Here is a 25,631-nt window from a genome sequence, read left to right as displayed (position 1 = left end):
ATGCTTTTGCTCCTGCTAATACTGTAATGGAGTATACTCAGGAAATGATGTATTTTGCTGTAGCAAAGATCTGTAGTCAATAAAATTTATAGTTTGTAAATATCTGTTTTTTCTCAATGAAAAGTATAAATAGGTATGATACAAATACAGCCATGAAGGACAGAGGATACAGGTAAAGTTTACTCTATGCAACTTTAAAAACCCACTTACTTATGTTATTTCAGAACTTCTGGATGGATTGAGTAATGCAAGAGAAGAGACTTTACAGTGGTTTAGTAATAGCTGTGGATCTAGAACAGTGTGATGTATTTGAGGGAGTGATGTTATAACATGGAAATAAAATTATAGACATGAAAAGCAAAAAAGAAAAAATACTTTTTACAGTTGCCAAGCATCCTTCAGAAAGAAAGGAAGCCACGTTGGTTTAGAGAAAAGTGGAATAATCTCAGTTGCAACAGATGGGCAACTTCTATGGAAAGGTGTCTTCTTACATTGTTGCATTGGATTTTTAATATTATTTTCCTTTACAGAGTGAAGAATGTAAATATCACAGGTTCATTAATCAATTTTCAGCTTTTCAAACAGATGAGCATCATTCTCTATATTCCCTCAAATAAAAGTTCTGAAATTGCTAATCTGTAACTGGTGGTAGGTTACACAAATACTTTGTGTTGTGATATTCTGCTTTTGCTGTATTTTTTATTACTGCCTGTTAACAGTCAGATGAATGGCACAACTTTGTTTGCTCTGGCCATGATGCTCTTGAGTGATTTAGCAGAGGACTCTTCATGGGAAGCCTCTCAAACACGCAGCTGTGGTGGGCCAGCCTGGTGCTGGACTCTGCCATTACAGATACAGGGCACCGTCTCAAGGTCTGAGCTGCTCCCCAGGTGACAGGGGACAGTAGAAACAAGTCAAAGATCTTGATCAGGATCATCTGAGGCCTAACCACAATTGCTTGTGCTCTTGATCCAGACAAGGGTGTGTGATTTGAGTAGCTGTTTTCTGTTCTGACAAGTTTAATTTGTTGATTGTTCTATAAAATTAAAGACGTGGAACCGTTTATTAGATCTTACAGTGAAGTTCTCCAGTAGCTTTGCTGAAAGCCGTTCCGGAGAAGCATGTGTGTTAAAGTGTGATGCATTGTGGTGAAAAATGAGAGAGGTACAGTAAAGGAGAAATTGGGGATTGATTTCTGGTAATATTTTTTATGATGACTGACTTGCCATTTTTCCTTGGTGGAAGTTAGCTCTGCTTCTTACCAGCAGCCTTATACTTTAAGGGGTCTTTCAAGAAGGCTGGAGAGAGACTTTTTACAAGGGCATGTAATGATAGAACAAGGGAGCATGGCCTTAAGTTAAAGAAGGGTAGGTTTAGATTAAATATTAGGAAGAAATTCTTCCCTGTGAGGGGGTGGTATTGAGGCACTGGCACAGGTTGCCCTGAGATGTTGACCTATCCCTGGAGGTGTTCAAGGGCAGACGGAATGGAGCTCTTAGGAACATGGTCTAGTTGAAAGTGTCCCTGCCTGTGGCAGAGGGGTGGGAGGCTTGAGATTATCTTCAAGGTCCCTTCCAGCCCCAGTGGTTCTCTGTATGCTTCTGTGATTCTTCAAGTTTTGGAGCAAGTAGAAGTCATAAGGGTGTTACATTCCTGGCTCACACTTACTGTTTGCAGTTGGACAGCTTTGTAGGTAAAGGTGTAAGGCCAAAATGAAAGCAACAAACCACTTTATAACCCACTCTGTGGGCCTCCACTTGAGTATTGGTGGAGGAGCATTGTGTAGGAGGTAATAAAATTTCCAATCATGTGTGGCCTTGCATCTTTTATATTTGTTTTCATGTGCTGGGTATACTGCACTGGATGGTTTTGCCTCTATGCAATCTCTAAATTCATTGCTGCTAAATCTGCTACTTGGTATAGACTTGTGCTCAAGGAATTAACCCTGTGTTATGTCATTACTCTGAGGGGTAAAATAGTAGCTAAAGACATTTTGTGTGTTGTGCTCATTTTATCAGTGCATTAAAAACATAGTACAAGCCCGTTTGTTTCAGTGTGTTGAATCTAAAGATAATTCTACATGCTAATGTCTTAACAAGAACTGTGTGGTAAATGTGCTTATGCTGTAGATTTCCATTTCCATTGTGGGCCCAAGTATCAACCCTTATTTGCCAAAGTTACTGCCTTTTTACTTGCATTCTACCAGTAAAGAAACTCTAGCACTGAGTACCTCAGTATAATGCGGAGCATCAAGCACAACAAGTCTTGGACCTTTTGCTGTTTTATTCAGTTTGTACCTATTTTCACCATCTCAGTTATAATTGATAGGAGGCTGCTGTAAAAATCCAACCTGTATCAATAAAGGGCTCCTACCAGTGGCTCTGCATTTGGTTTTTATAAATTATTTTCCTGCTTCACTGACAGTTCGAGTCAAAGCATTTGCTGCTTCTCTGTCATACTTTGGCAGCCTGGTTTTCTCTTTGCTTGTAGACATTGGTTAATGTATTTTGGAATCCACCAAAGGAGGATAAGAAGTTGTGTCTTAAAGCTAGATACTTCCTCATTTGAGAGATCAGAAGGGTGCTAATGAGTGCTCTGTATTTGTAGGCATGAAGAATGAGGGGAATGGCTCCCAGAGTATTTTTTTCACCTTCAACATGTGTAATACTGACCACCATCTTCATCATAGGTAGAAGATACAGACAGTATTTGAATTACAGCTCCCTGACAAAGAAGTGGAATAAGACATATTTAACAGAAGTAATAGTGAATCAACATATTTAATGGCAGCACTATTACTGAATGAAACAGTCCTTGCATCTTGGGGCCATGGTAGTGTTTTTGTTGTATAATGAACTGGACTGGAGGAATGATCATAGCTAAAATTAATGGGTTTTATTAGCTTAACTCTTTCTGCCTAAAGATAGAACTGACCACTACTTGGTTGATCAGCTAATATATTGTAAATCAGACTTAAGAACTGAACAGTTCTGTTACCCTCTAAAAAGGGGTCCAAGAGTGTATAGTAGAAAAGCAGGACAGGGGACATGACTCACTTTAGTTTCAGAGCTGGCCTATGTTTGCTACTTGTCAGACTGGAGCCATAAGGGCAGGATAAGTGCAAGGGGAGGAGGCTATATCTCCAGAAATAGAGCGCTACTGTCTATTTCTTCTACTAGGGACTTATATGTGTCTTTTAAACATGATTTTGCAGTCTGGATCATTTCCAGAGCACATAGCATCAGTTAGTTAGTGATGCTGAAGATAACATGTTAATTGTGAGTTTTTATCTTTCTTCTGTGATCCTTTCAGAATTTGATGCTGTAAAGTGTTAAATTCATCAGTTACTCTTGAGATTTTTGGTAGTGGTGAACTACCTGAAAAACAGCAGATCCTCAAGTGGCCTGTAAAAAGATTACATTTCTCTGGCCTATATTCTAATACTTTTTAACTTGTTTTTTAAGTGGCAGGGTAATATTAGTTGTCCGAGCTTTATTTGTGGAGTACAGGAAGTTTCTGTTAGTAGTTTTCAAGCTTTTGATATGTGTCAGGTACTGGCAAAACCAACAACAGGTGTTCAGCATGCATTCACTGGGGCTGTGTTTTGCCTAGGGAAGTTGAATGCTATATCTCAAGGTAAAGTTCCTGTTCTGAGATTTGCTGGTGTATACCCATGAATTTTGTTTGGGGCCTTGTTACTTTCTGTGAGATTTCATGCAAGTACAGGAATTCATGATAGTGAATTTTGACAAGGGATAAAAGGATCAATGTTTACTAGAGTTTAGAGTCTCTGCTCCTTCCCTTGCTCTATGAAAGTAAACTGAAAACCATGGAAAAACATGGCATATTGAGTCTTCAGATTTTTAAGTAATATTTTAGGGTACCTTAAGCTGCAAAATTATACTGTTAATTGAAAACTTTGTATAAACCAAAAGTTATAATTGTGGGAAAGTAATGAGCAGAATGATAGTTTTAGGGTGAGAAAAAAACCTTACTTTAATATCCCTGTCAAGCTTGCACAGCTTTTATAAAGCCAAAAGGACTGAAACAACGACCTAGAAATGCAAACACGACAAAAAATTATAAAATTGACTACTTGGTTTGATTGTATCTTTCTTTCAGAGAGAAAAATAAGATTCTCACTTTTTGCTGTAAGTGGAGAAGCTAGTTATTAAGAGTAAACCACAAAAATAATGCTTTCTTTAGTAGCCAAGTTATGGCACAATATGAAGGACCTTAAATGCTCTAGAATTGATGCAAATGGGCTGTCACCTGTAAGTACACAGCTTCTGTGCACTTTCAGGGGCACTGCCCCTGTTGAAGTGCCTTCTAACAGTGCTGTGTCCACCCTCCTCATGGACATGGTGTAATGGCAGCAGCTTGGACCGTTCTCCTTGGATCCTCTGTGGGACAATGCTGGAGAGCCTCGCTGGGAGGCGCAGTCACAGCAGTGGAGGGACTTTCCATGGAGCTGGGGTCAGATGCTGGTTTGGGACAGTCTTCCCTGATGGCCAGCTAGCCTGAGTTGAAACCATGGCAGCATCTGATATTCTTTGGATGTGAAACTTGAGTATGGAAGGGCATGGCTTTTGTAATACTCTACAGATTGCTTCTTTTTTCAAAAGCAGCTGCAGAAAATGCTGCCAGAAAAACCTGTGCATTTCAACTGAAGATGAGCAGGGGAAAGTTACTCAAAATGTATCCACCTCTTTTTAACTGTTAGTTCACTACTGCACAGTAAAGTGCTTTTTATGATATCAGGAGATTAAAATACCTTCAAATTAAAGGGATATCTTTATGCAGATGTTAAAATATTTTTCCCAAGCTAATTAAAAAATTAAACTCTCTGTGGAAATTAAAATAATTTGAGTTTTCCTGTTCCCTGCTAGCTACAGGAATATATAAAGGTGTTTTAAATTTTAAATTGTACTAATGTAGCTGTAACTGTTCCATACTTAACTAAGTTACTTTCTTTTTGTAACTAATGCTACCCCTCAAAGCTTGTTAATGTATGGAGTACCTTGGAAGTAGCAATCACATGCGTAAACACCTGGAAGTTTTTGGGTAAAGATGCAGGCAAATTCCACATGGTCCTATTGCGCATTGACAAAATCTCAGTAAACAGAATTTTGGTGCAACTCAGTCAAGAAGGAGGTTCTTGCTAGTCAGGAGCCATAAAGTGTTACTAGATTTCAGGTATTTCCTTCTCTCTCCAAGACTCCAGTAAGGCAGGCAGCTAGCCAGGTCCCATTTGAAAAAAAACAATGGTATATTCTAACAACACAACTGAGGCCTTCCCATCCCATGAGCGGGGCTCATGGTTTATTCAAAATGATCACAGGAGTAAGACTCTGGTAGAGGTTTTCTGAATTAGATGCTGTGCTTTCACTGAATATCTGACTTGAGTCCCTGCTCTGTGAATTCTGAGTCTGCAACTGGAGGTGTTTGCTGCAGGTACTGACATCAGCTTTCTGGTGGACCTCTAGTGAGACAAGGAATCCAAATTGATGTGTTGAAGTGGTGGTTAGGCAGAGATAAAATAGGTACTTTCTGGATAAGCTTTCATAAGAAGTGAATATACTTTAAATATTATCATCAATTTACATTGTTGCTTGTGACTACATTTTCGGCAGTATGAGTTGACAAATGCATATAAAAGCAGATAAATCCTTTGCTCTTGGCAGTTCTAAGAGGTATTTCAGCTTGTCCTGCAGGTCCTTAGAGAAAGACATCTTCAGTTGACTGATAACTCTTTAGCACATTTCTGCTGAGTAATTAAGGTGCAAATAGAGGCTGTAGAGATGCTTGGGCTTCAGTCAGTAATGTGTTTGTTTTAAGATGGTCAGCCTCCGTGATTTATACCTCTGTGATTTATATATTTATTTATATTTTTTAATACCTTATTAAAAATTAATTCTTGAACATTGTGCCATCTCTTGAAGATTATTAAAGAGCATAATATACTCCCTTTGTCAAACCTGGTGGGGAGCAAGGGGGCAGGCAGTTACCCAGCTAACCAAAGTTCCCAGGTAGTCTGTGTGTGGTAAGACCTGTAGAAAAAGCATGTTATGGCTGTCTTTTGGGGTGGTAGAAGCATGGTCAATATCAATATCAAAAGGAAGTATGCCAGTGTACGTATTTGCAGCACTAATAAAGTGCATGTTTTGTATGAAGTACCATGGTTTGGATGATCTGCATATTAAGAAGTAGCAGAAGGTTCAGATGGAGCTTCCCATTTTAATGTTAATGCACAGAGGGAGGGGCTTAAAGAGTGCCTGTGGTACTTTGCAATTTCTTGTGTTTCTTAGTCTGCCACTAATTTTGTTTTCTGCATGTTACCTTTGCAAAACAGGCCTACTGTGTGGTATTCACTTTTATCTTGCATGTACCTGCAGAAAAAATATTTACTGAAAGTACAAGTTTACACTTGTAAACACTTGTGTATGTGTATGTATGAATATGTAGTAGAAAAAGTATGTGCATCTTTGCTGTGATAACAGGACAAAATGAGCTTTGGTGGCTATTCCTGATCCACATTCACTCTTGCAGTTCACTGAAAACATGAGACAAGACAACAAGACTTGGCCAAACACAGTAGACATGAGAAGACCTCTGGTACTGCCTGCTACTGATCTCATCAGTGACATTTTTTGGCATGCTGTGTTAGAATCAGTAGTCAACCCACTCTTTCACTGTTGTTACCAAAGAGTATCTTATTTTTAAAGTACATAGATAAAGAAATTAAGTTGAAGTGAATTAAATTTGTTTCTAAGTAAAAATCCAAATAAAGTCAGTGTTACATAAAGTCTTAAAAGTGGTCTTATCTTTCATATGATTCTGGCTAGTTAAGGCTAAAAAATATTGACATTATTTTTTTTGATAGTACAAATTAAGCCTATTTAAGAACTAGAGAAATAAATCTGGGTAGTGCCTGTACAAACCTGAGTGCTGCAGAACTGTGTTCTCACTTCCAGATACCTCTGTGACTGGACTGCTGAGCAGTGAGTAGCGAAAAGTAGCTCTTGGTGATTTATTGACCTAAAAGGATAAGGTTTATTGACCTAAAAGGATAAGGTGTCTCCCATCTTGGAGAAATAAATATGGTTTAGAGTCAGTCTTTCTGCAGGTCCTCCACATAGGATGAAACTGACCAACACTTAATTTGTTAGACATGTAAAGCAAGGCGGAGGTGTTGCCTGCTGGGATGGGAGCTTTAGACAACACTTAGCTGCTGCTCATGCCCTCACCATTTTGAAGGAATCTTCTCTCTTTAATTCTGACATTAGGGCTTGCAAGGATAATTTTTTTTTTTCTTTCACATCTTTGGATAGTTGTGGTACCACTGTTTTCCACCTTCAACTGCAGATTGAAATAGGTTGGAGCTCCTTAACCATACCAGAATGATAATTTGCATTTAATAGCATTTTCACTTGTTGTACCTGAATGATGCATAGGATTGATGGAAAAGGCTAGGTGATAACTTTGTGACTGAGGTGATTGATGCAGGTGGAAGCTCTGAATCACAGGAAGGTTAAGTATGAATTTAAGGAAGCCTTTTGGCTTCCTTGAAAGGTTTGGAGAACCTATGGTTTCTTATTTTGGGGTGGGCAGGGGAAGCTGCTGCTTCTGGGATTAAGTTATACTATGTTAAAAACCACACGGGAGAGTGTAAGGGGGCATATTATAAAATGATGTGAAAGTTGTGTGTGTGATGATTAGCACTTGATGCTCACTGCATTAGATTCACCTGTAATCAACAGTGCAGACATCCCAAGAGAAAATATGCAAATACCAACTCCTAGTCTGTGAAGGAAGAGTAGGAACATGTTCTTCCAGAATCTGGCATTAGTGTGGCAGCAAAGTGATTTCCAGGAACAAAAAAAGTGTAAGACAATCTTGCCTAAGGTGTGTTTAGGTGTCTGCAGTTGAGTCATTCAACAGGTAACACAGATTAACACAGAGTAAAAAAATGGATCTGAATTTGTTTTGAAACCAAGGTGTTGTTATGAAAAATCAGTACCAGTTTTTCACTTTCTTATATAGCTGAAATGGCCATTCATTTGAAGAATGAATATTTGATGTTTTCATAAAAAATTCTACACTTAAATTTCTGTAGCATACCTGGCTGGAGGGGTTGTACAGAGAACTGATAGCACATTACAAATATTTATGAAGCTTAGTAAGATTTTTATAGATGTTAATACTGTTTATCAAAGTGTTTTTTTAACTCATACTTCAGATACGTGTTTAATCTATTGTGGTTCTCTCTTTTACATGTTACTAGGTAGCTGGTTCTCCCATGGCTGAGACTTTACCTAAGTACCCATCTGCTTTGTCCAAGCCTACAAAGTGGGTTTGTCACAGGAGGGATGTGGGCCAAGGAAGATGCTTTGACTTGCCCTGCTGCTGCTGCTTAGCAATTTAATCCGTGTCACCTGAACTGGTGCTTCCCGAGAGTAGCAACTTCACTCAGAAAAGGTTTGCTCACCCCTGAAGAGGAACAGGCAGATGCACAAGGGTTAGAAGTAATACAGCCATGTCTCCTCCCAAGAATAAGGAGAGAACTTGGTTTTGGCCTTGCATGGACTGTGGGTGGGAAATTAGTATCTAGCACACACTAAAGAACATCAACAGGGAACATCGTGAGCAAGGCTGCAAGGACTGTGCTATGGTTCAGATACTGGACCTGCAGTGGACTCCTGTCCCTGCTTGTGTGCTTTAAGCAGTAAAAAACCTTGTCTTGCCCTGGCAGCTGGACTACACTAGCTGGTGAGGCTGCAGGAATTGTTTGTGGCCACTAGATGACTCCTTCAGACTGCAGGTGGATAAACTCAGAGCTGAAATGAAGTCTGAAGAGCTGGTGCAGGAAGGAGGGGCTGTTCTGGGTCTGTTCTGAGAGGTGCATCAAAATTAATGGGTTATGTATCTCCCAACTGATGGAAGTGCTAATGTGGTTTTTAGTTTGAGGTGAAGTAGTTCAGGGTAATAAAACTCTATGGATCACTAATTTGGGATGTTTGTTAATAAGGTTGCATTTTCAAAACAAGTATCCTAACCTGCATAAGGTCAGACTGGATTCACTGAGGCAGCAAACATATGAAGAAGCTAATTTTACAAGTTGTATTACATGTTGACTAGACTGCAAGTGATACCTGGGTTTATGAGGGGGCTCTGGCTCTTACTTTGCAAACTTTCATGAAAAGAAAACTCAATGAACACTCTACCCAAACCATGAGCAACATAGTGTTGTCTTTGCCGCTTCTTTGCATCTTGTAGATGGGCAAGACAAATCCTGTTAGGCTGGGAAAAATGTAAACAGACTCTACTGAGGTTAAGGCCTAGACAGAGTTCCTACAAACATGCTACGAATTTTGTTGCATATGAAGAGGGTCCACTCACCTTATGATGCTCAGGATTAAATAATCTTCCTGTCACGTAGAGAGAGTGTGGACAATGCTTTAGTTCCATAAGCATCTGTCTGCCAATGTCTGTATTAAGTGTGTAGTCCCTTTATCAAGGTAATTGAGTGGTGAGGTGGTTCTGATGTTGCTCCATATGTTTCCTCACTTCTGTTTTTATTTCTGAGATGTAATAATGAATCACTAGTTGCCATTAAATGTGACTAGTTCCTGGTGCAAAGTATGTGCTGGATAAGACAATAGTGCCCATGGCTGATTTTTTTAAATTCAAAACTATTTTTTTAAGCCAAGAATCTCATAGCAATAAGACTTGGTCCTCATCTAGGGCTTGATCTATGAAGGTATTATATTATTCTTTGAAACTGTGAAGTCTTGAGTGCTTCAGTGTTTGTGGTAAGCTAATTTTGTTTTTAAACTTAATGCACAGTGAGAGTGTCATGTTTGGAAGTTTTCTTCAGCTAGTTTTTTCTCTCTAAAATACAGAAGGCCTGTTGGTAAGTCCAGAACTACTTCTGAATTAGCTTCCAAAAATGTTATTCTGGATTGAGTCTTTGCAAACCAGGACTAGAATTTTCTTGACCCAAACCATGTTTCTTTTGAGAGTTATGTTTACCCAGTGACATATTTGGATTAATTTCTTTGGATGTGTCACAAAGGCATGATATAAAAGCAGCTGTTATATGAGATTTTCAGTTACTTTCTATTTATGCATGTAGGATATGTATGTAATACAGTTATTTGTATGAATATATGCAAACACCCCTTGTCTCTTTCTTTCCAAATATGCATACCTTGACACATATGCACAGCCATCCTTCTCTTCCTCCCTATCTTGTTTTCTGCCCCAAGACCCTGTTTTTGAGATTGTGTTTAAAAGCTTTTGTAGATTTTGTACTGTTCTAAATTACTGCATAACCTGTAATTTACACTAATGAGTTGTAAATAAACTATGACAGAATTGAAGAGGAAAAATATTGAAAAAAGAAACAGGGTTTTGGCATTTGCTTAAACCATTTCCATCTGTCTTGTTGCTGTGTCATTATTTTGTTACGCTAAGTGTTCTGTTTAACTTGCTTTCTGAGATTTCCATGTTTTCATCTTTGTACATGAAAGCTGTAGTTCTAAGGACATGCGTTGTGTGGTTTAATTGAAAGGCCAAGAAGGAAGATGTAGGGGCTAGGCCAGGAGCAAAGCTAATGGCCATCTATTTAAGCTTATTTGGTTTGGGTGTGTTCAGTGCATTGATCTCTTGCGTGCTGTAAGAGAAATAAAACGGTGCTGCGCCATGTTAATTTGAGGCTAATAAAATACAAATAAAAATTTGAAGGAAAAATACCTAATACTGTAGTTCTGACTAGATTCTCACTCTGAAAAGTGTTTTATTGTTGGATTTATGCTTTTTCTGCTGCTGTCAGTGATGGCTGTAGATATGAATAGAAGGCAGCATGGATCAAGGTGAGGTGAACGAGCTGAATTGGAAATTTACCATGCTTGAGCTAAGCTGGCATTGGAAATGACATGAGAGGCTTAATTTTATTTAGAGCTGTGTAAAGGGAGAGGCATTCATGTGTGTGCATGTGTATGGGTCCTATCTCCACCAGCCTCTGCCTTGTCTCTCTTCTCGTTCTCTGGGCCTCAAGTGACGTGCTGAGATGTGCAGGTTATGAGTTCTGAGCACATCTGGCATTTCAGGAATTAGCTGGGCTGCTGCAGCAGTTGAGAGCACGAGGGATGGTGGCATATTTTATGTTCAGCTTCCTCTCTGAAGTGGCTGAGCCGAGTCGAGCAGGAGGGAAAAGGCTGAGCAAGGCCCTGATGTTTCCCTGAAGACTGCTGGTGTGCTTGCCTGCCTGCCCTGTTCGCTGACTGTGATCTGGTGATGGAATACCCAGTCCCTTTGATATTTCTTTGTCCCAGCCCTTAGCATAGTCAGTGTTCAGAATGGCTAATAGGCATGCTTCGTAATGCTGTGTCTTGTTGTAGAAAGACCCCAGGAAGGGAGTACTGAGAATGGTCATGCCAAGACAGATAATGAGCATTGCACTGCATTTATTTAAGGAAGGGGGGAAAAAAAAGAAAAGCTAAACTGAAAACAAACTCTCTGAGCATCTGAGAAACTTCTGAAATAAGATAATTTTGTTTGAAACAGTTGTATAGCAGTTCTGATTAAGCAACTTACTGCATTTAGGGTTAAGAAGGAGAGCTTCAGATATTTCTCACCTGTTCCTATTTTCACCTCAAATACAAGCATTTGATTATGAAGCAAGATTTAACTGAGAACTTGAAATGCTGTTAAGGACTGTTTGCAGAAAGTTCGTCTTTTTCCTTCATGCATTGAAATACATAACTGTAAACGGAATGTATATTAAAACAAGATCTCCCAAAACTTTTAATTTGTCCTGCAAAACCTTGTGATATATTCATACCCTAACATTGTATTTTGCAAAGGTTTATACCTGTATTACCATCATCTGAAACACAGGGAACATTGCTCTAGTGCTCTCATGAAGTTTCTGTCACCTGGAGTCTTTCCCAGCATTAATTTTAGAAGTCAGGTTTCATTTCCTAGTGCCAATATTGACACAGTTGTGATTTGGGTGTATTTAGTGTTCACTCTGAAGAGGGTATATTCTTTGATGTGCATCCAGAAAATTGCTTTGTTGTGGGTGGGATTTCTATTGTACATGGGCACCAGGGTTCCCTCTAGGATTAGATTTCCTCATCCTCCCAAAGCTGCTTTGAGGAGAATGCTTTTTGTACTGCTGAGAATTGGATTTGGCGTCAATGCCTGTTCCAGTTCATTGTGTACCAACTGCGTAGGGCACCTGACGGTGCACAAGTATTCTCCCCAGCCATGGTGACCAAATTCCTGCCATCTTCTTCACCCTTCCTAGCTCTCACAATAGGAAACCTATGGAAGAAGACTGCTGAGATGCTTAAGTTGCAGCTGTTACTACTAATACCTCATTTTAGGATGATACCATTGCTAATTTCACTGGTTTATTTGGACTCTGTGAAGTCAGTCATAATCTCAGTCTGTCTCCTTTCCAGCCTTTTATTTCCAGGTAGTGTGCAGCTAAACAGTCTATGGCTTGTGCCAGTGCACCATGCTGGATAAGATGACACATATTTTTTTGCATGTGAATTAGGGAGGGGTTAAAGAATCTGTGTTTATTTAATAAAGCTTGGTTCCCTGACTGAGTTGTGGCGGAAACTCTGTGTGAGGTGTTACTTTTATGTCTCTAGTACCACCTCACAGTGGCCAAGCCCTTCTAGCGCACCTAAAAGTTGTAGATCAAGTCTCCAAAGAGATGGACTATCTGTGACATAGTTGTTGCAGCCTGAGAGATGGGCAGATCCCTCGTGAAAGCGGGATGCTGATGGTAACTAGTTGAAACTTATTCTGGATTTCGGAAGTGTTACTGTTTTTCCCTCTCAGCTGTAAAGAAGCACCAAACCAGACTTCTAATGTGCTAGATATTTATTTGTTTATAATAGCTCTCCCATCCAGGTGATTGATGGGCTATCTCTCTTTATCTTGTGGTATATTTCTGCATCAAGCGCTTACTTTAATTTAGCAGAGATCTGTAGCACTTCAGTTTGGGATAGACTACAGAGAAACATCTATAGATGTGATTGCAGAAACTTGTTAGGTGCTATTAATTACAATTTTTTTAATAAACTCTAACCTAAACCTTAAAAAAAACCCTAGCACCACAAAACCAACCCCTCCCCCCCAAACAGCCAACAATTGAATATGCATAATTTTGTGTATACAACAGTTTTCCAGTCATCCTTGCTGCTCTGCTGTTGACTGTCTGCACTGCTAGAATGGGTAAAAAATACTGAATAGTGTTCTTTACATTGTATTGTTGTTGTATTTTTCTTTTTTTGCAACTGAATATTACTGCAAAGGCTTTAAAGTATGGTAACAATATATTTTTATTATGTAAGAACCAACTAAATTATGTTTATGCTAAGTTGGAGACTCAGAGTATGCTCTTATTTTGTCTAATAGACATGTACATACACAGATCAGGCATAGTAAGGAAATCCAAGTGGGAACTTGAAGAGTTGTCTTGATGTCACTTTCTCCTATGCAGATGTAGGCACAAGGAGTGAAACTGGTGTTTGGAGTAAATAAGTAGTCCCACATTGAATTATTTCCTTTCCTGATAAAATTTTATTTAAAACTGTTGTTTTTATTTTAAAAAGTTTAAATAATAACAACATATTTGTGGCTTTTCTTCCCACCCCCACAAAAGCTGTTTTAGTTGAGCATTCTGATAAGGTTTGTAACTCCATGATTACATAGCATTGAGGAATGAAGGAAAATATCATGCTGTTCAGCAAATACAGTCTACAAATACAAGTTAATGGTTAACTACATTTAAGTATGGAAATGATTGTATATTAATTATTAATTAATATACAATAATTAATTGGTTAATATTAATATACAGTTAATTATGAGATGATACAAGCACATTGACGTGCAATGTGCTCGGAACACGTGTTTTAGGAAAAGAATTTGGGTCCTACCACCTCATGGTAGGACAGAAATACCATTCTTCACTACAAAAATCACCAAAGAACCTTCGCGGCCCTGCCTGGTCTTAATGTGCAGGCTTGTATTCTTCAGTGAATACCTCTAAAGAAAAGTTAATCAATTTCCATTTGGGCTGCAGTGATAACAGTTTGCCCAGATCTGTGGTTTGCTGCCTGTGATTGGCCCCATAGAGCAAAGGTAGTTTCTCTTGATGGAGTTTTGGAACCACTTTGAAACTTGTCCCTGTTAGTGCTGCCTTTAGGCAACTTCTAGCATGCTATGTTTTGGCTTCTGCATATCTATCTTCTGGCTGCACAACAAGATGTGATATTTAAGAGCGTGCTGTGCTCCCCTCTGACTCTACTCCTGTGGAGCAGCATCTACGAAGTCAGGAATTTTACAGCCAGTTTTCCCTTACTTTCTGCCCTTAATCAGAGGCTGTGTCACGGGGGAAAAAAGTTTTCTTTCCACATTTTTTTTTCAAGACAATATTAATCTGTTCTTCATCCCATGGTCTTTATCCTTTTTATAATATTGCTACTAATAATGCTTACTATTTTTGGCTTGCACCTTTTGCTGAAAGTCAGATTCTAAAAAAAAAGCTTGTATTACAAAGGACTTCTGTGTGCAACCCGCGTCATGAAAATTTTGCAAGGTCTGCAGGAGTGCTGCAGCAAGTGGGAGGTCAAAAGCCAGAGCTCTTAAGTCTTGATCTTCAGAATATTTGCATGTAGGCATAGCTTCTCCACCAAAGCTCCCTTCTGTTGACAGGGCTGACTTGTGTATTTGAAATGGAGCCCAAATATTAACGCTTACGAGTTGGTGACAGCAGGAAGTGGGGAGGCAGTGTGTAAATGCACTGCTGGGAAAGGTGGCATTCACTTTCCTTTCACCGACTATCAACTGCCCATCCTGGTCATCTGACTACTGTCCAAATACTGCTTCAGAAGGATGGGCATCTTCTGGAGCTCCACTGGCATATTTGCCAGCCTGTGAAGACATCCTAGGTACTCCAGTCCTTCTTACACGCTCACACGTACTGAAGGACAGATTTAAGGAAACATCATCAATTCCTAAGTAGCTTGACTCTATTTTAGAGCAAAAGCAACTTTTCTGAAACTCTTAATAAAAAAGCAGTAATTACTGAAATCATTGTCAGGGTTATGACCAGCTGCTGCATCAATCTCCCAAGGCAGTCGTGATTATCCAGTTTTCTTTAGTATGCTTGGGATGCTCAGGTGTTGGAACTCACACTGAGGAATAATGCAGGGCTGATGGATGATAATGGTTGAGTTGGTCTGTGTGTGGTATTGATGGAGAGGAAAACAATGCTGTGCTTCAGCCGTTTCAGGTGGCTTTGGTTTTCTGTCAGCATTGCCATTAATAATGCTGTTTAAAAAACAGCTCTGTGGTATCTGTAAATGCCTTTTATGAGGTGGGGAGAAAGTACTTACATACGCTTACAGACGCTTTCAGTTACCACATATTAATATAAATACTTGCACCTCTGAGTGATTGCACAAAGCAAGTAGGCACCTAAGACATCAGCACTTCCTAAAAAATGGAGATGTTTTTCATCCTTTGTAAGTTTGATTTGTTTTCAAGTGGTTTGTAATTGACTGCTCGCTGTTACGGTGCAACCAATTTTGAGTACCTAAGCAATGAATTTTTTACATCATAAACAGCTACTTCTGCAGTGAATGTAAAGCTGATTCCTGCTGTACAGTACAGAAACAAATATATGACTTCGCATTGGGGAATAATAATCCCTACCTGACACCTAATGCTCCTTATATACTGCATTACTGTGACTCTTCACAGGGTAATTAATAGCTTTTGGGAAAGCTATGAGGTCCTATGTAGGCACATGGGCTACCTGTCTTCTTGCCAGCAAACTGCTACCTGATCCAGAGGAAGATGAAGCTCCCATTCCAGCATGCTTCCTTGTTGTTGCACCCAAATTTTTGTGAGGGCTGCCTTGATTTTACCTGTTCTGCATAATTTCCATGAATCTGAAGAGGAAGGATAGGAATGTAAATGTACTGAAGGCACACTCTGATTAAAATTATCAAGTATCCCAAAAGCATCACAAATCTGTACATTTATAGCAAGTTTATGTAATCTGTTTGTAAAACTTGGTACCGTAGTATAGTTTCAATGATGTATTCCTGAGATAAAATAGCAACAGCAACTAGGATTGTTTTTACCTGAAACCAGCTCTTGTAAGTCTAATTTCAAATAGATCTTTGTGGTCTTGCAATCATACCTAGTATATCTTTAATTTCTTGAATTTAAATGCAGTGCTTCTCATTTTGAAACAAAATTGGACTGGAGAAGGGGTTGTGAAGAATGCAGCCTTTCTGTGAGAGTCCCTATATTCCTTCCAATTAGTCTGAAAGAGAAATCTTGCTCAAGTGGTGTTTCTCAGTAAGACCATTGACTCTGCCAGAGCTGATACACTGAAAATGTATATGGATACAAATGCACCAGGTATGTTTGGGGAAAGATTGTTTTCTTGTCTTTTACATTGATTGGAACCTTTCTGTACGGGTTAATCCTGCTGCTCTCAATGTGGATGGCTTTAATGGAAAGCCTGATAGAGGGTATGCATAAAGTCTTCTAAAATGCATCACACAACAATGTGGGTAAATGCAGACCTTCTGAAAAACAAGTCTTATCTGTGCTAACTAGTAAAATATTTTTTCTGCCTTTTATTTGTACACATTTCCATGCTTCTCCAGATTCTCAAACTGCCTAGGGTGTAGGTTTTTTACATTTTTTTCTACCTTAGGACTTCTGTTGGGAGTCAATCCAATAAAAGTTGAAGATAACTTCTTAGAAAAACAGTTCTGAGATTTTATTTTTGTGCACCAGTAAAGAAGAAACTGCAAAGCTGTTGACTGCTACTGGAACAACATGTTTGAGGGTAAAATAATTTCTTAATGCTAAATGGAAGGTGTCTAGATATAGATATTTTATAGACATATATGTTTTTTAATATCCCATGCCCATTATTTAGATTATCTTTTATAATTTGGTTAATCACAAGGTGTGAAAATAGATGTAGCCCTTCTAGTTGATTTTAGAAGCTGACAGCTGCAATTTAGAAAAACACTATTTTAATGTTGAATATTTTGCTGTGCTATGGTTTTTGTAGTGGAGGTTTTTTAATTTGGTGTTCTGGATGTTTGCTTTCTGCTTTGATATTTTGTTCAGAGAGATTTTAACATTTTTTGTGTTTCTCCCCTTCTTCCCCATCATCATTCAGTACCTAATAGTGTTCTGTAGGATTAAGAAGAATTAATAGTCATAATTTTTCTCTTCACTGTACTGTTTCCCAGTCTCTTGTAAAAGAGCTTTAATACTGAAATCTGTCAGATAATTTTAAAACAAAACAATGGAGAAGATTTATAGTTTTATTTCTTTCTTTCTGTTATGAGAGTGTATTCATTTCCAATTTATTTTTGGCATTAAAAGAAAATCGGATCAAGATAAGGATCCCATTGAGCTGAATGTGGCAGACCTTGAAAGATATATTGTACTCCCAAGCAATAACCACCTGGAATCACAGTTACTTTAGGCTATTAAATGCTGTGGTTAAAGTTCCAGACATAGGAATGCTGCAGTGGTTTTGGACACCTGTCTGTCCATTCCACCAAAATGCTTCTGCAAAACTAGAAATGTGGCTTGAAGGTGGCTAGTGTGTGGAGTAACTACAGAAGTACATTGGTGGGAGGTGGAAGAGAATGTTCAGGAAATCCTGGAAAAAATCAGGTTTAAAAAGAAAAAAAAAGGCAGGTTTGTCTGTGGGCTGTTTATAGGGTTACTGTGACAAATCTGCTGAATGCAAAAGCTGGAAGAATGATAGGAATGTGCATTGTTTGTCCTGCACAATTCAGCTTGGCGGTGCAGAGTTAACTGGGTTCTTCCTACGGTTTTACTGTGATTGATAAAGTTCATTTTGGGCCAGATTCTGCCTTGTCTGGCAGCTTTGCTGTCCTGTTGGGCTCAGCGTGGGAGAAAAGGAAATGGGTCACATGCATAGAAACTGGTCTTGCAGACAAAACCTGGTGGGCAGCTTTGGTGACACAGAGCTGGGGCTGCGATCTGTTTATCTGCTTGTTCTGCTGGCTCGGCCTGGGAATAGCACTGGGAGCTAACAGGAGTCTTTCTGTCATTAAACACAGCACGGACAGGGAGCCTGTCTGCTGAGTCAGGAAATGTCATGTTTGCATCACTACTTCCAGGATTGCCTATTGAGGGAAAGGATATTTTCTCCTAATGCAATTTTGTCTACATATGCTTTCTCTATTCATTAGTAAATAGCAGGTTGTCAGTGCAGAATTTTTATTTTAGAACATTCCACTGAATGTATGTAGTTAAATAAATCCAGGTGAGGTTTTGAGACAATTCAGAATAATAAAAGGGGTATATGTGTGTCCATGCTGGAGTTAAAATGCTTCTCATTACTACTGTTCGCAGAATTTGAGACATCAGTGTGTTTATATATATATTTTAATAACATGTAGGTTGTTCTTGCAAATAAGGACAAAAATTTAACAAGAAAATGCATCTCATGAAGTGTAAAGTAGGAATGTGAAAGATTACACAGAAAGCTTATATTTCTTTATTTTGTGGTCCCTTCTTTGTTCAGGTTATATGTTTGTGTATATATATAGAAGATAACATATATATGAAGGTTTTTACTATATATATTTTTCATCTTGCATATAAAATAGGAGGCTTGAGAATTTCCCCTCCAGGTACTTAGCTTACGGGAGTAAAATCTGAGCCCTTTCCAATGTTTTTCTCTTTGTATCTACGTGGTTCTGTCAAACTTTGCCCCAGAGTGTTCTGGGCTGGCAGGGACCCACGAGGGTGATTAAGTGCAACACCTAAGGGATGGCTTCATTCTGTGGCTCTGTTATGCCCAGTGTACTGGCTTGGGGAAATTCGACAGTGCAAAGAGGCTGGGCCCAGGAGTTCAGAATAGTCTGAAAGAGCCCAAGAATACACATAGGGAAATATGAGTTGTTTTTCAACTTCCCTTTCACAGCTGTGTTTGTAACACATCCAAGCTATATGAACCTGCAAGCAAAAGCAACTTGTGGTTATATGGATAATATTAGGAATTAGTATGCCTTATGTCAAGTTTTGTCTTAAAGAGAAATTCTGTTTCATGAGAGAGTTAACCTATGAAACACAAGGTTTTTCTTTTGAAATTCAATATCAATTTGGTATCTGAGCAGCTTTTTTACTACTGATCATGTTTTCCCCAAAGAGAGAAGCTGTGGAGAAAGGAGGAAGATTTGTTTTGAAACTCAGGATAAACCCTCTTTCTTCTCAGTCCTTTCTCACTTTATTTCTTGTTGTAGTGTAAAGCAGATAGCAACAATTTGTCCTAATTCTGGTAGATCCATGAGCAAGTCAGTGGGTATTCAGTTGTGTTGCTGTGCCTTTGTTACTTCCCCTTTTTTGCCTTTTTTTCTTTTTTATCCCTCACCCCCTTAGGTTTAAATCTATCTTAGGAGTTACCAGGCAAGGTTTGGGATCCATTGAGGGGGAGGGGGGCGATGGTGATGAGCATTTCACTTCCCTTACTTACATAACTCTCTGTTTGATTTTTCAGACAGTCTGTATGGATAAGCCCCTAAGAGTTGGGGGGGAACTGCATTTTCTGGTTTGTGTAATTCTGAGCTATACCCAATATCATAAAACATACTGTGCTGAGTCAGGATAGTTCTCAGATCTCTGGCTCCTTTGAGAACGTTTTCCAGTCGCAGGTTGGCTTCTGTGTCAGATACTCTTTTTAAGCTGTGAGATGCTTAGGTCAAGGATTTTGTTGCTTGAGTATTTGAAGACCATATGTGAAACATAGGAAGTTTTGTTACTGTACAACTCCTGAGCAAACCATTTTCCTGGGGATTAAGCTTGATGCACCAGTGGCTCTTAGTGAGCCAGTACATAGACCTGAGCCTCTTCTGTGACTGTTGTGAGCTATAGAAATACACCTGCAAGTCTGCTTGCAGTTCCCACGTTTGATGGCATTTCTCAAACTTGATCTACTTTGAAGCACTAGCAGGCCTGGTCGTTGCTTTCAGGCTAAGCAAACAGGTGAGGAGCATCCTGATGAGCCTTGGGAGTGGCTGTGCAGTTCACAGTTACCTGTGTCTCCATGGCACTTCAGTTTCCCGTGGGGAGGGTCCCTGCTTGGGTCCTGGGAGACTCCTGAGCCCTTGGCTCCAGCCTTGAGCAGGCATCTCTGGTTTGCAGCATTTCTAGACTATAATGTCTTCCCCAGGAATAATCTCTTTGCTAGAGATTGCTGGATACTGTAATTAACATTGGATTTAGCAGCAGTTGCCATTCATCCAAGTTTCCTGATGGGAGAAGAAGGTGGGTAAATTTCACTCCTGTCTAGCCAGAGGCAATGGTTTTAGAGCTCAGAAGTTCATCAATAACTTAGATCTAGTTCCTAGATCCTCTAGATACTGTGAATAAGCTGGAGAAGGTGGCCTTGCTGGGGTTGTGGCCTGTGACTTAAAATAGATAACAAGATTCAAGATTGTGCTGGTTAGTTATAGCATCTAATACTGTCTCTCTGTTCAGGAAGATGTCTGCTTCCCCATTTTCCTGCAATTCAAGCTTGTAACTTGTATCTTAATTTGTCTTAAATTAAGCCTCAGCCAATCCAATATTGTGCCATTCTCCTTTAAGCATAAATTGAGGTGTGCAGGACACACACAGAACTTCAGATAATCCTTGTTTTTGACTACTGGCAACAGCTTTGTTGAGTTAGGGTGAGATGGATCACCAGTATCTGGCCACCATCTAATGATGTGTCTTTGCCTTTCAACATAACATTGTTCAGTTATGAACAAATGTAATGTGTTGCTGATCTGCAACCCTGTATCTCAGACTTCAGCTGTAGTAGGAGCAGTCTGTTCCTGTGGCAGTGGGCAGCCTTCTGCAGTCACTTAGCAGGTGCTGCTGTGTCCCCCTTTGTGTCATCGTGAGAGATGCATTAAGAGGTAGCTGTTGTGTTAGGTATGTGGCCAGGCATATGGTGGGATACACCATGCAGAGTTTTCATGTATGGAGAGTTCTTGATGGTCAGTGCACTCTGGAATGTGGACACCTGGTGGGTGTTATGGTGTGAACACCAGTCTGGTGCTCCCTTGGGATGGACCGTGCAGCAGATCACGGGATAAGGATGTTTTGTTGATTGGGTGTCTGCAGCTTCTGCTGGGTGTGCTGTTGTCCCAATGGTGAGGTGAAGTGAGTAGGCTCCATAAATCCCCTTTTTTGGAACTTTGTCCATTCAAATCTCCTACCATTTGACTTTCTAAGGGAAAAATGTGTTTGATCTGGCTTTTGCTGTAGGCCAAAGTGTGCATGTATAGTCAGCTACACAGCTCAGCTGCTCAAATTACAGTAATTTAGTCCTGTTTCTAAGCTCATAAATCTCTTTAACCTAAATCAAAATAGTGAACTCTCTAAATTATTTGTCTTACGAGGCTTCAGCTTTGTGGATTCTTTGATCAGAAATCAGCCTGGTTTTTGTGACACACTGACAGTCACATGCCATGGATGTAAATTCCAACATTAGGTACAGCTGTAATTCCCTGGCATCCTCTGAGCTTTGTGTTGTTGAGGAACAAGCCTAAGCTATCTGAGAGTAAATAAATCCGCCTGAAATAAGAACTGAAAACATCTGAGTTAATTTTAGTTAACTGTTCCTGTGTAAATAAGGGCTTGTTGTTGTATATGTAAGATAACATCCATAGCCTAAAAAGTAGGAAATTCTCTTTGCTGATGTGAATTTCTGTAATCGCCTGTGAAAAGTTATGTGACACAGGTAGTCAGAGAAAGCAAAATGTCAAATACCAAACACTCACTGGGTGATGTAATTGCTTTCTTATCTGATACAGAGCTTGCATATAGTGCATCTTAACACTGAGCTCTAGCAGGCTCCAGCATAAATGGTCTTGTGAGATGCATCTTGTTAGGATTTAATGTCATAAAGCAATTCATAATTCTGAAGTCTCTCTCCAAGGGTAAAATTCCCCTCTTCTGGCTCTTGTAAATATGTGTATGCAGCACAATAAACAAATTTGATAGAGGTACAAAATGCAAAAGTTGTACACGTTAAACTGTATCCCAGCTGTTCCAATTTAGTAATTTCACTGTATGTATAATACAACAGAGCAGAAAGTCTGATTTCTGGCAAATTACTTATTTTATATTTTCTCCGATGAGACCATTTTAAGACACTGCATTTCAGTATGCTTTTATTGTGCAAAGCAATAAGAACTGCATGAGAACCTTTTCAGATAGCACTTAAAAAACCAGCAAAGTCAGTCTTTCTTCATTGAACATCCATTCAAAATGATAACAGTGCATACAGGATGCTAATTGAGTCTACGAAATGTGAAATTACAAACCTGAATGTATTTATTTTATTTACCCTGACTTACCTATTTTATCTTTGGCTTTGCTGGGGACTCTTTGTGGTGAAGAGCTGTTCCAGAATGAAGTCATGGAGTGATTCAGTAGAGGTGTTCAAGCATTATGTAAGCTGTGAATTTGCTTTGCCTCCTTCTGGATCTTTCTCCTTCTGTAAGATTTTATTTCCATAACCTGGCATAGGTGTTGTAGGTCATTATCTGCATTGTGAAGGGTGCTTTTCCATGAAGCAGGGAAGGCACAATCTCAAATTGTCTGAGGTTGAATAAGAAAACCCTTTGAATACAAAAGTATCAGTAGTTCAGTAATAGTCTGTGTTCCTACCTCTCATGCATGCTGATTTAAATTAGCTTGGAGTCTAAGCTTGGTGTAACCTTATATATTTGTGTACTGTTTCTCTGGTATCATACTAGAGACTTTTGGGCTTCCTTAACAAAACAAGACAAGGAGGTGGAAAAGAAAGTAACCTGGGATTTTTGTTTAGTTTGATTGCTTCTCTTCTCCAGAGAGATGATTTTGTGGGTCTGGGTTTTTGTATGTGATGATTACCACACTCAGATGTTCATAATCTTGTCCGTGATTCCAGTATATCTGCTGTCATATTCCCCCTCTCCACAGACACTCTTGTGTCAATCTCAGAGCAAACATCTAAATAATAACTAGAAGGAGTTAGTCTTTAGGGTGTTTTTTGTTTTGATGTGGTTTGTTTGTTTGCTTGTTTTGGGGTTGGTTGTTTTTGGATTTTTTTTTTCTTATTTATTATGCATCCTATTCTCTCCTGATGATTTTGGGCTGCTTTGGAGTCAGTTCACCACTGTTGCAGGTGTGAGCCTTGCAGATGGGAAGGTGTGCAGGGGCCCTAGCTTTAAGCCCTTGGAGAGGAGCTGGCAGTGCACTGAGAGTGGGCATTGTGGAGCAAACGGGGCCACGTATGGCCCCAAGCTTGGCATTGCTCTGCAGGCAGCTGAGGCTGTTTCAAGTGAAATCTCTGCTGACTTCAGTGACGTAGGAAGAGCTCTGAGTTACACAGTGAGGAAAGGAATCTGCAGCATAGAAACCCCCAGTGCCTTGAGGTTGATGCTGTAGCTGGAGGCACTTGTCAGCCCTGCTGCACAGATGTCCCTCTTGAACATTGGAGGTTTGCCCACATTCAGCTTCCTGCAGTCCCTCATGCAGGGAAGGGAAGGGCCCGAGATGCTGTTCAGCTCTCCTGGTGTCTCTGTGTGTTTCACCCGTGGTAGCTGCAGGCAGAGATGTGGGTGACAAAGCCACTCACCTGCCACGGGGTAGTGTGATCGAAGGAATGCTGAGATGGCAGCTGCTGTGTTGACCAGGGTGTTTTCAAAGAAAGCTGCGTTCATAAGGAGACTTGGCAGTTAGTGTTTGAGTGCATTGTGGGCTGCTCATTATTCTTTATTCATCAGCACTGGGTGGTCAGTGTCATCCAGGTGGTGGGTGAATGTTCTGAGCAAAACAAAGTTTGAGGGAACGTTGATGGGCAAATAGTTTTCCTTCTGCAACAAGTGAGTTCACTGCAGGAAAGTGAAAAGATGGAATGTGGCTGTTAGTGTTCTGCTCTGTAGTTTTAAATCTCTCTGCTGTGGTTCCTAATGCAAACAGAAAAGGGAAGTCTGATCAGCTTTCAAGAAAAACTAAAAGCAAATTTGCCACATTTGAGTAAACCAAATTTACGGCAAATAGGAACTAATCCTGTGATCTTTGACTTCATTGTATCATTTACAATTACTTGGACATGATCAATTCCTTAATTGAAAACTGACTGTACAGCAAATCATTATTAAAAAGATAAACCTCAATGACATTGCTGTACCCCTCAACAGAAAAAATTGGAAAATTCTCCTCTATTCATAGAGATTCATTCCTTAAATGTAGAGGAAGGGATTTCATCAGCAGTTATTCTCTTTACATTAATAGTTTTGTATTGATAGTTTCATTTCAGTAAACTGTATTTTGACTTGTCTGCGGGCACAGCTACCACTTCTCCTTGTACCAGAGCAGGTGGATGTAAAACCTTGGGTTTAGGACCTGACATGTACACATGGTTAGATGTAGATACATCTTGTCTAAACCTGTATCTGTATTTCCATCTAGGAATATCTGCATACACATAATAATACAGTTTGTAAAGCTCATTAGAAGTTTGGAGGCATTCACAAGTACTGCATTCTATATGTGTTAATCAGCAAAAATTCCCAGTAGTGATCAAATGATCTGAGAAAAACAATATTTCCATCTTTGTTTCTGTGTGGTTATAAAGATAGGAAGATAAAACCCATAAAGCCTACCTGTAATCTTAACTATCCAATCTTGTTTGAGGTGTGGCTTACTTGTGAAATGGCTTTTATGTTGGCTGGAGGTTTATTGTTTTGGTTTTTTTCTGCTGGAGAACTACAGGAGCAGTTTTCACCACCCAGCTGGAGCCAGACTGTTGGAGTTTTTTTCATGAGGCCACTTCTTCTTTGACTGTTGGTTAAGAAATGTGAGCTTTAAATAGGTAATAATAAAAACAAAATGAGAACCCAAAGTTTAAATAATCCATTTTACTAAGAGAACTTCTCCTTTCAGTTTTTATGGGCCTCTGGTACTTTCTTGGGGGTTCTCCAGAATATCTTGCCAAACGGAGATGTAACAAAACAGTGCAGGCCAATATCCTCTGCTTGTGGCAATATTGTTTTTGACTACAGCTCTTCAGTTTACAGTTTTACTTGGTATTTTTGAAGTGTACAAGGCATTATTTAAAAAGAATAACTGACAACAACAAACCCCCAAATTAAAAGGTGGATGTTATCCACACTTTTCATATTCTCTCACACATCTTCGTATGCACTCAAAGAGCTGAATCACAGACTATGGGACTTGGCAGCAGAGGGAACCTGTGTTTTATGTGTTAGTGCTCTCTTTCCAGACCTCAGTGTTTCTTAGGAATGCCTACGTCAGATGTTTTCCTACAGTTCTTTTTATTTTGCTTTTTTTGCTTAAATCATCCCTCTGGCTGGTTGTGTTGTACTGGAAGTTGCTGTTGCTGCCAGGGGTGGTCCTGAGGCACCCTTCTTTTCAAGAAAATATTCAGTGTGTAAATGTTTTATACTGAATACTTTGCCTTTATGTTTTGGGAATCTGCTTTTATCTTATATTTCTGGATTTCTCCTGCAGGGATAGGCCTGTGCACTGGAAGT

The 25,631-nt window shown here is 39.4% G+C and overlaps 1 protein-coding gene across 11 annotated transcripts in view; it reads left to right on the top strand.

The window, feature by feature from the left end:
- BBX (BBX high mobility group box domain containing) overlaps positions 1-25,631 on the top strand; it is a 138,624-nt gene that overhangs the window by 34,027 nt on the left and 78,966 nt on the right. Inside the window, exon 1 of one of the 11 annotated variants that reach the window (XM_064410604.1) lies at positions 12,745-12,802. The exons of 9 other annotated variants lie outside the window; for them this stretch is intronic. In XM_064410604.1, coding sequence (XP_064266674.1) covers positions 12,794-12,802 — 9 coding nt within the window. In that variant the 5' untranslated portion in view covers positions 12,745-12,793. Of the gene's footprint in view, positions 1-12,744; positions 12,803-16,762; positions 16,895-25,631 lie in introns of those variants that run through there. One more of the 11 variants, XM_064410608.1, reaches the window with a different exon arrangement.

This window comes from Passer domesticus, chromosome 2 (genome assembly GCF_036417665.1).
Source record: "Passer domesticus isolate bPasDom1 chromosome 2, bPasDom1.hap1, whole genome shotgun sequence".
Lineage (NCBI taxonomy): Eukaryota > Metazoa > Chordata > Aves > Passeriformes > Passeridae > Passer > Passer domesticus.
Note: the sequence above shows the minus strand (reverse complement) of the source record. Positions and strands in the feature narration are given on the sequence as shown.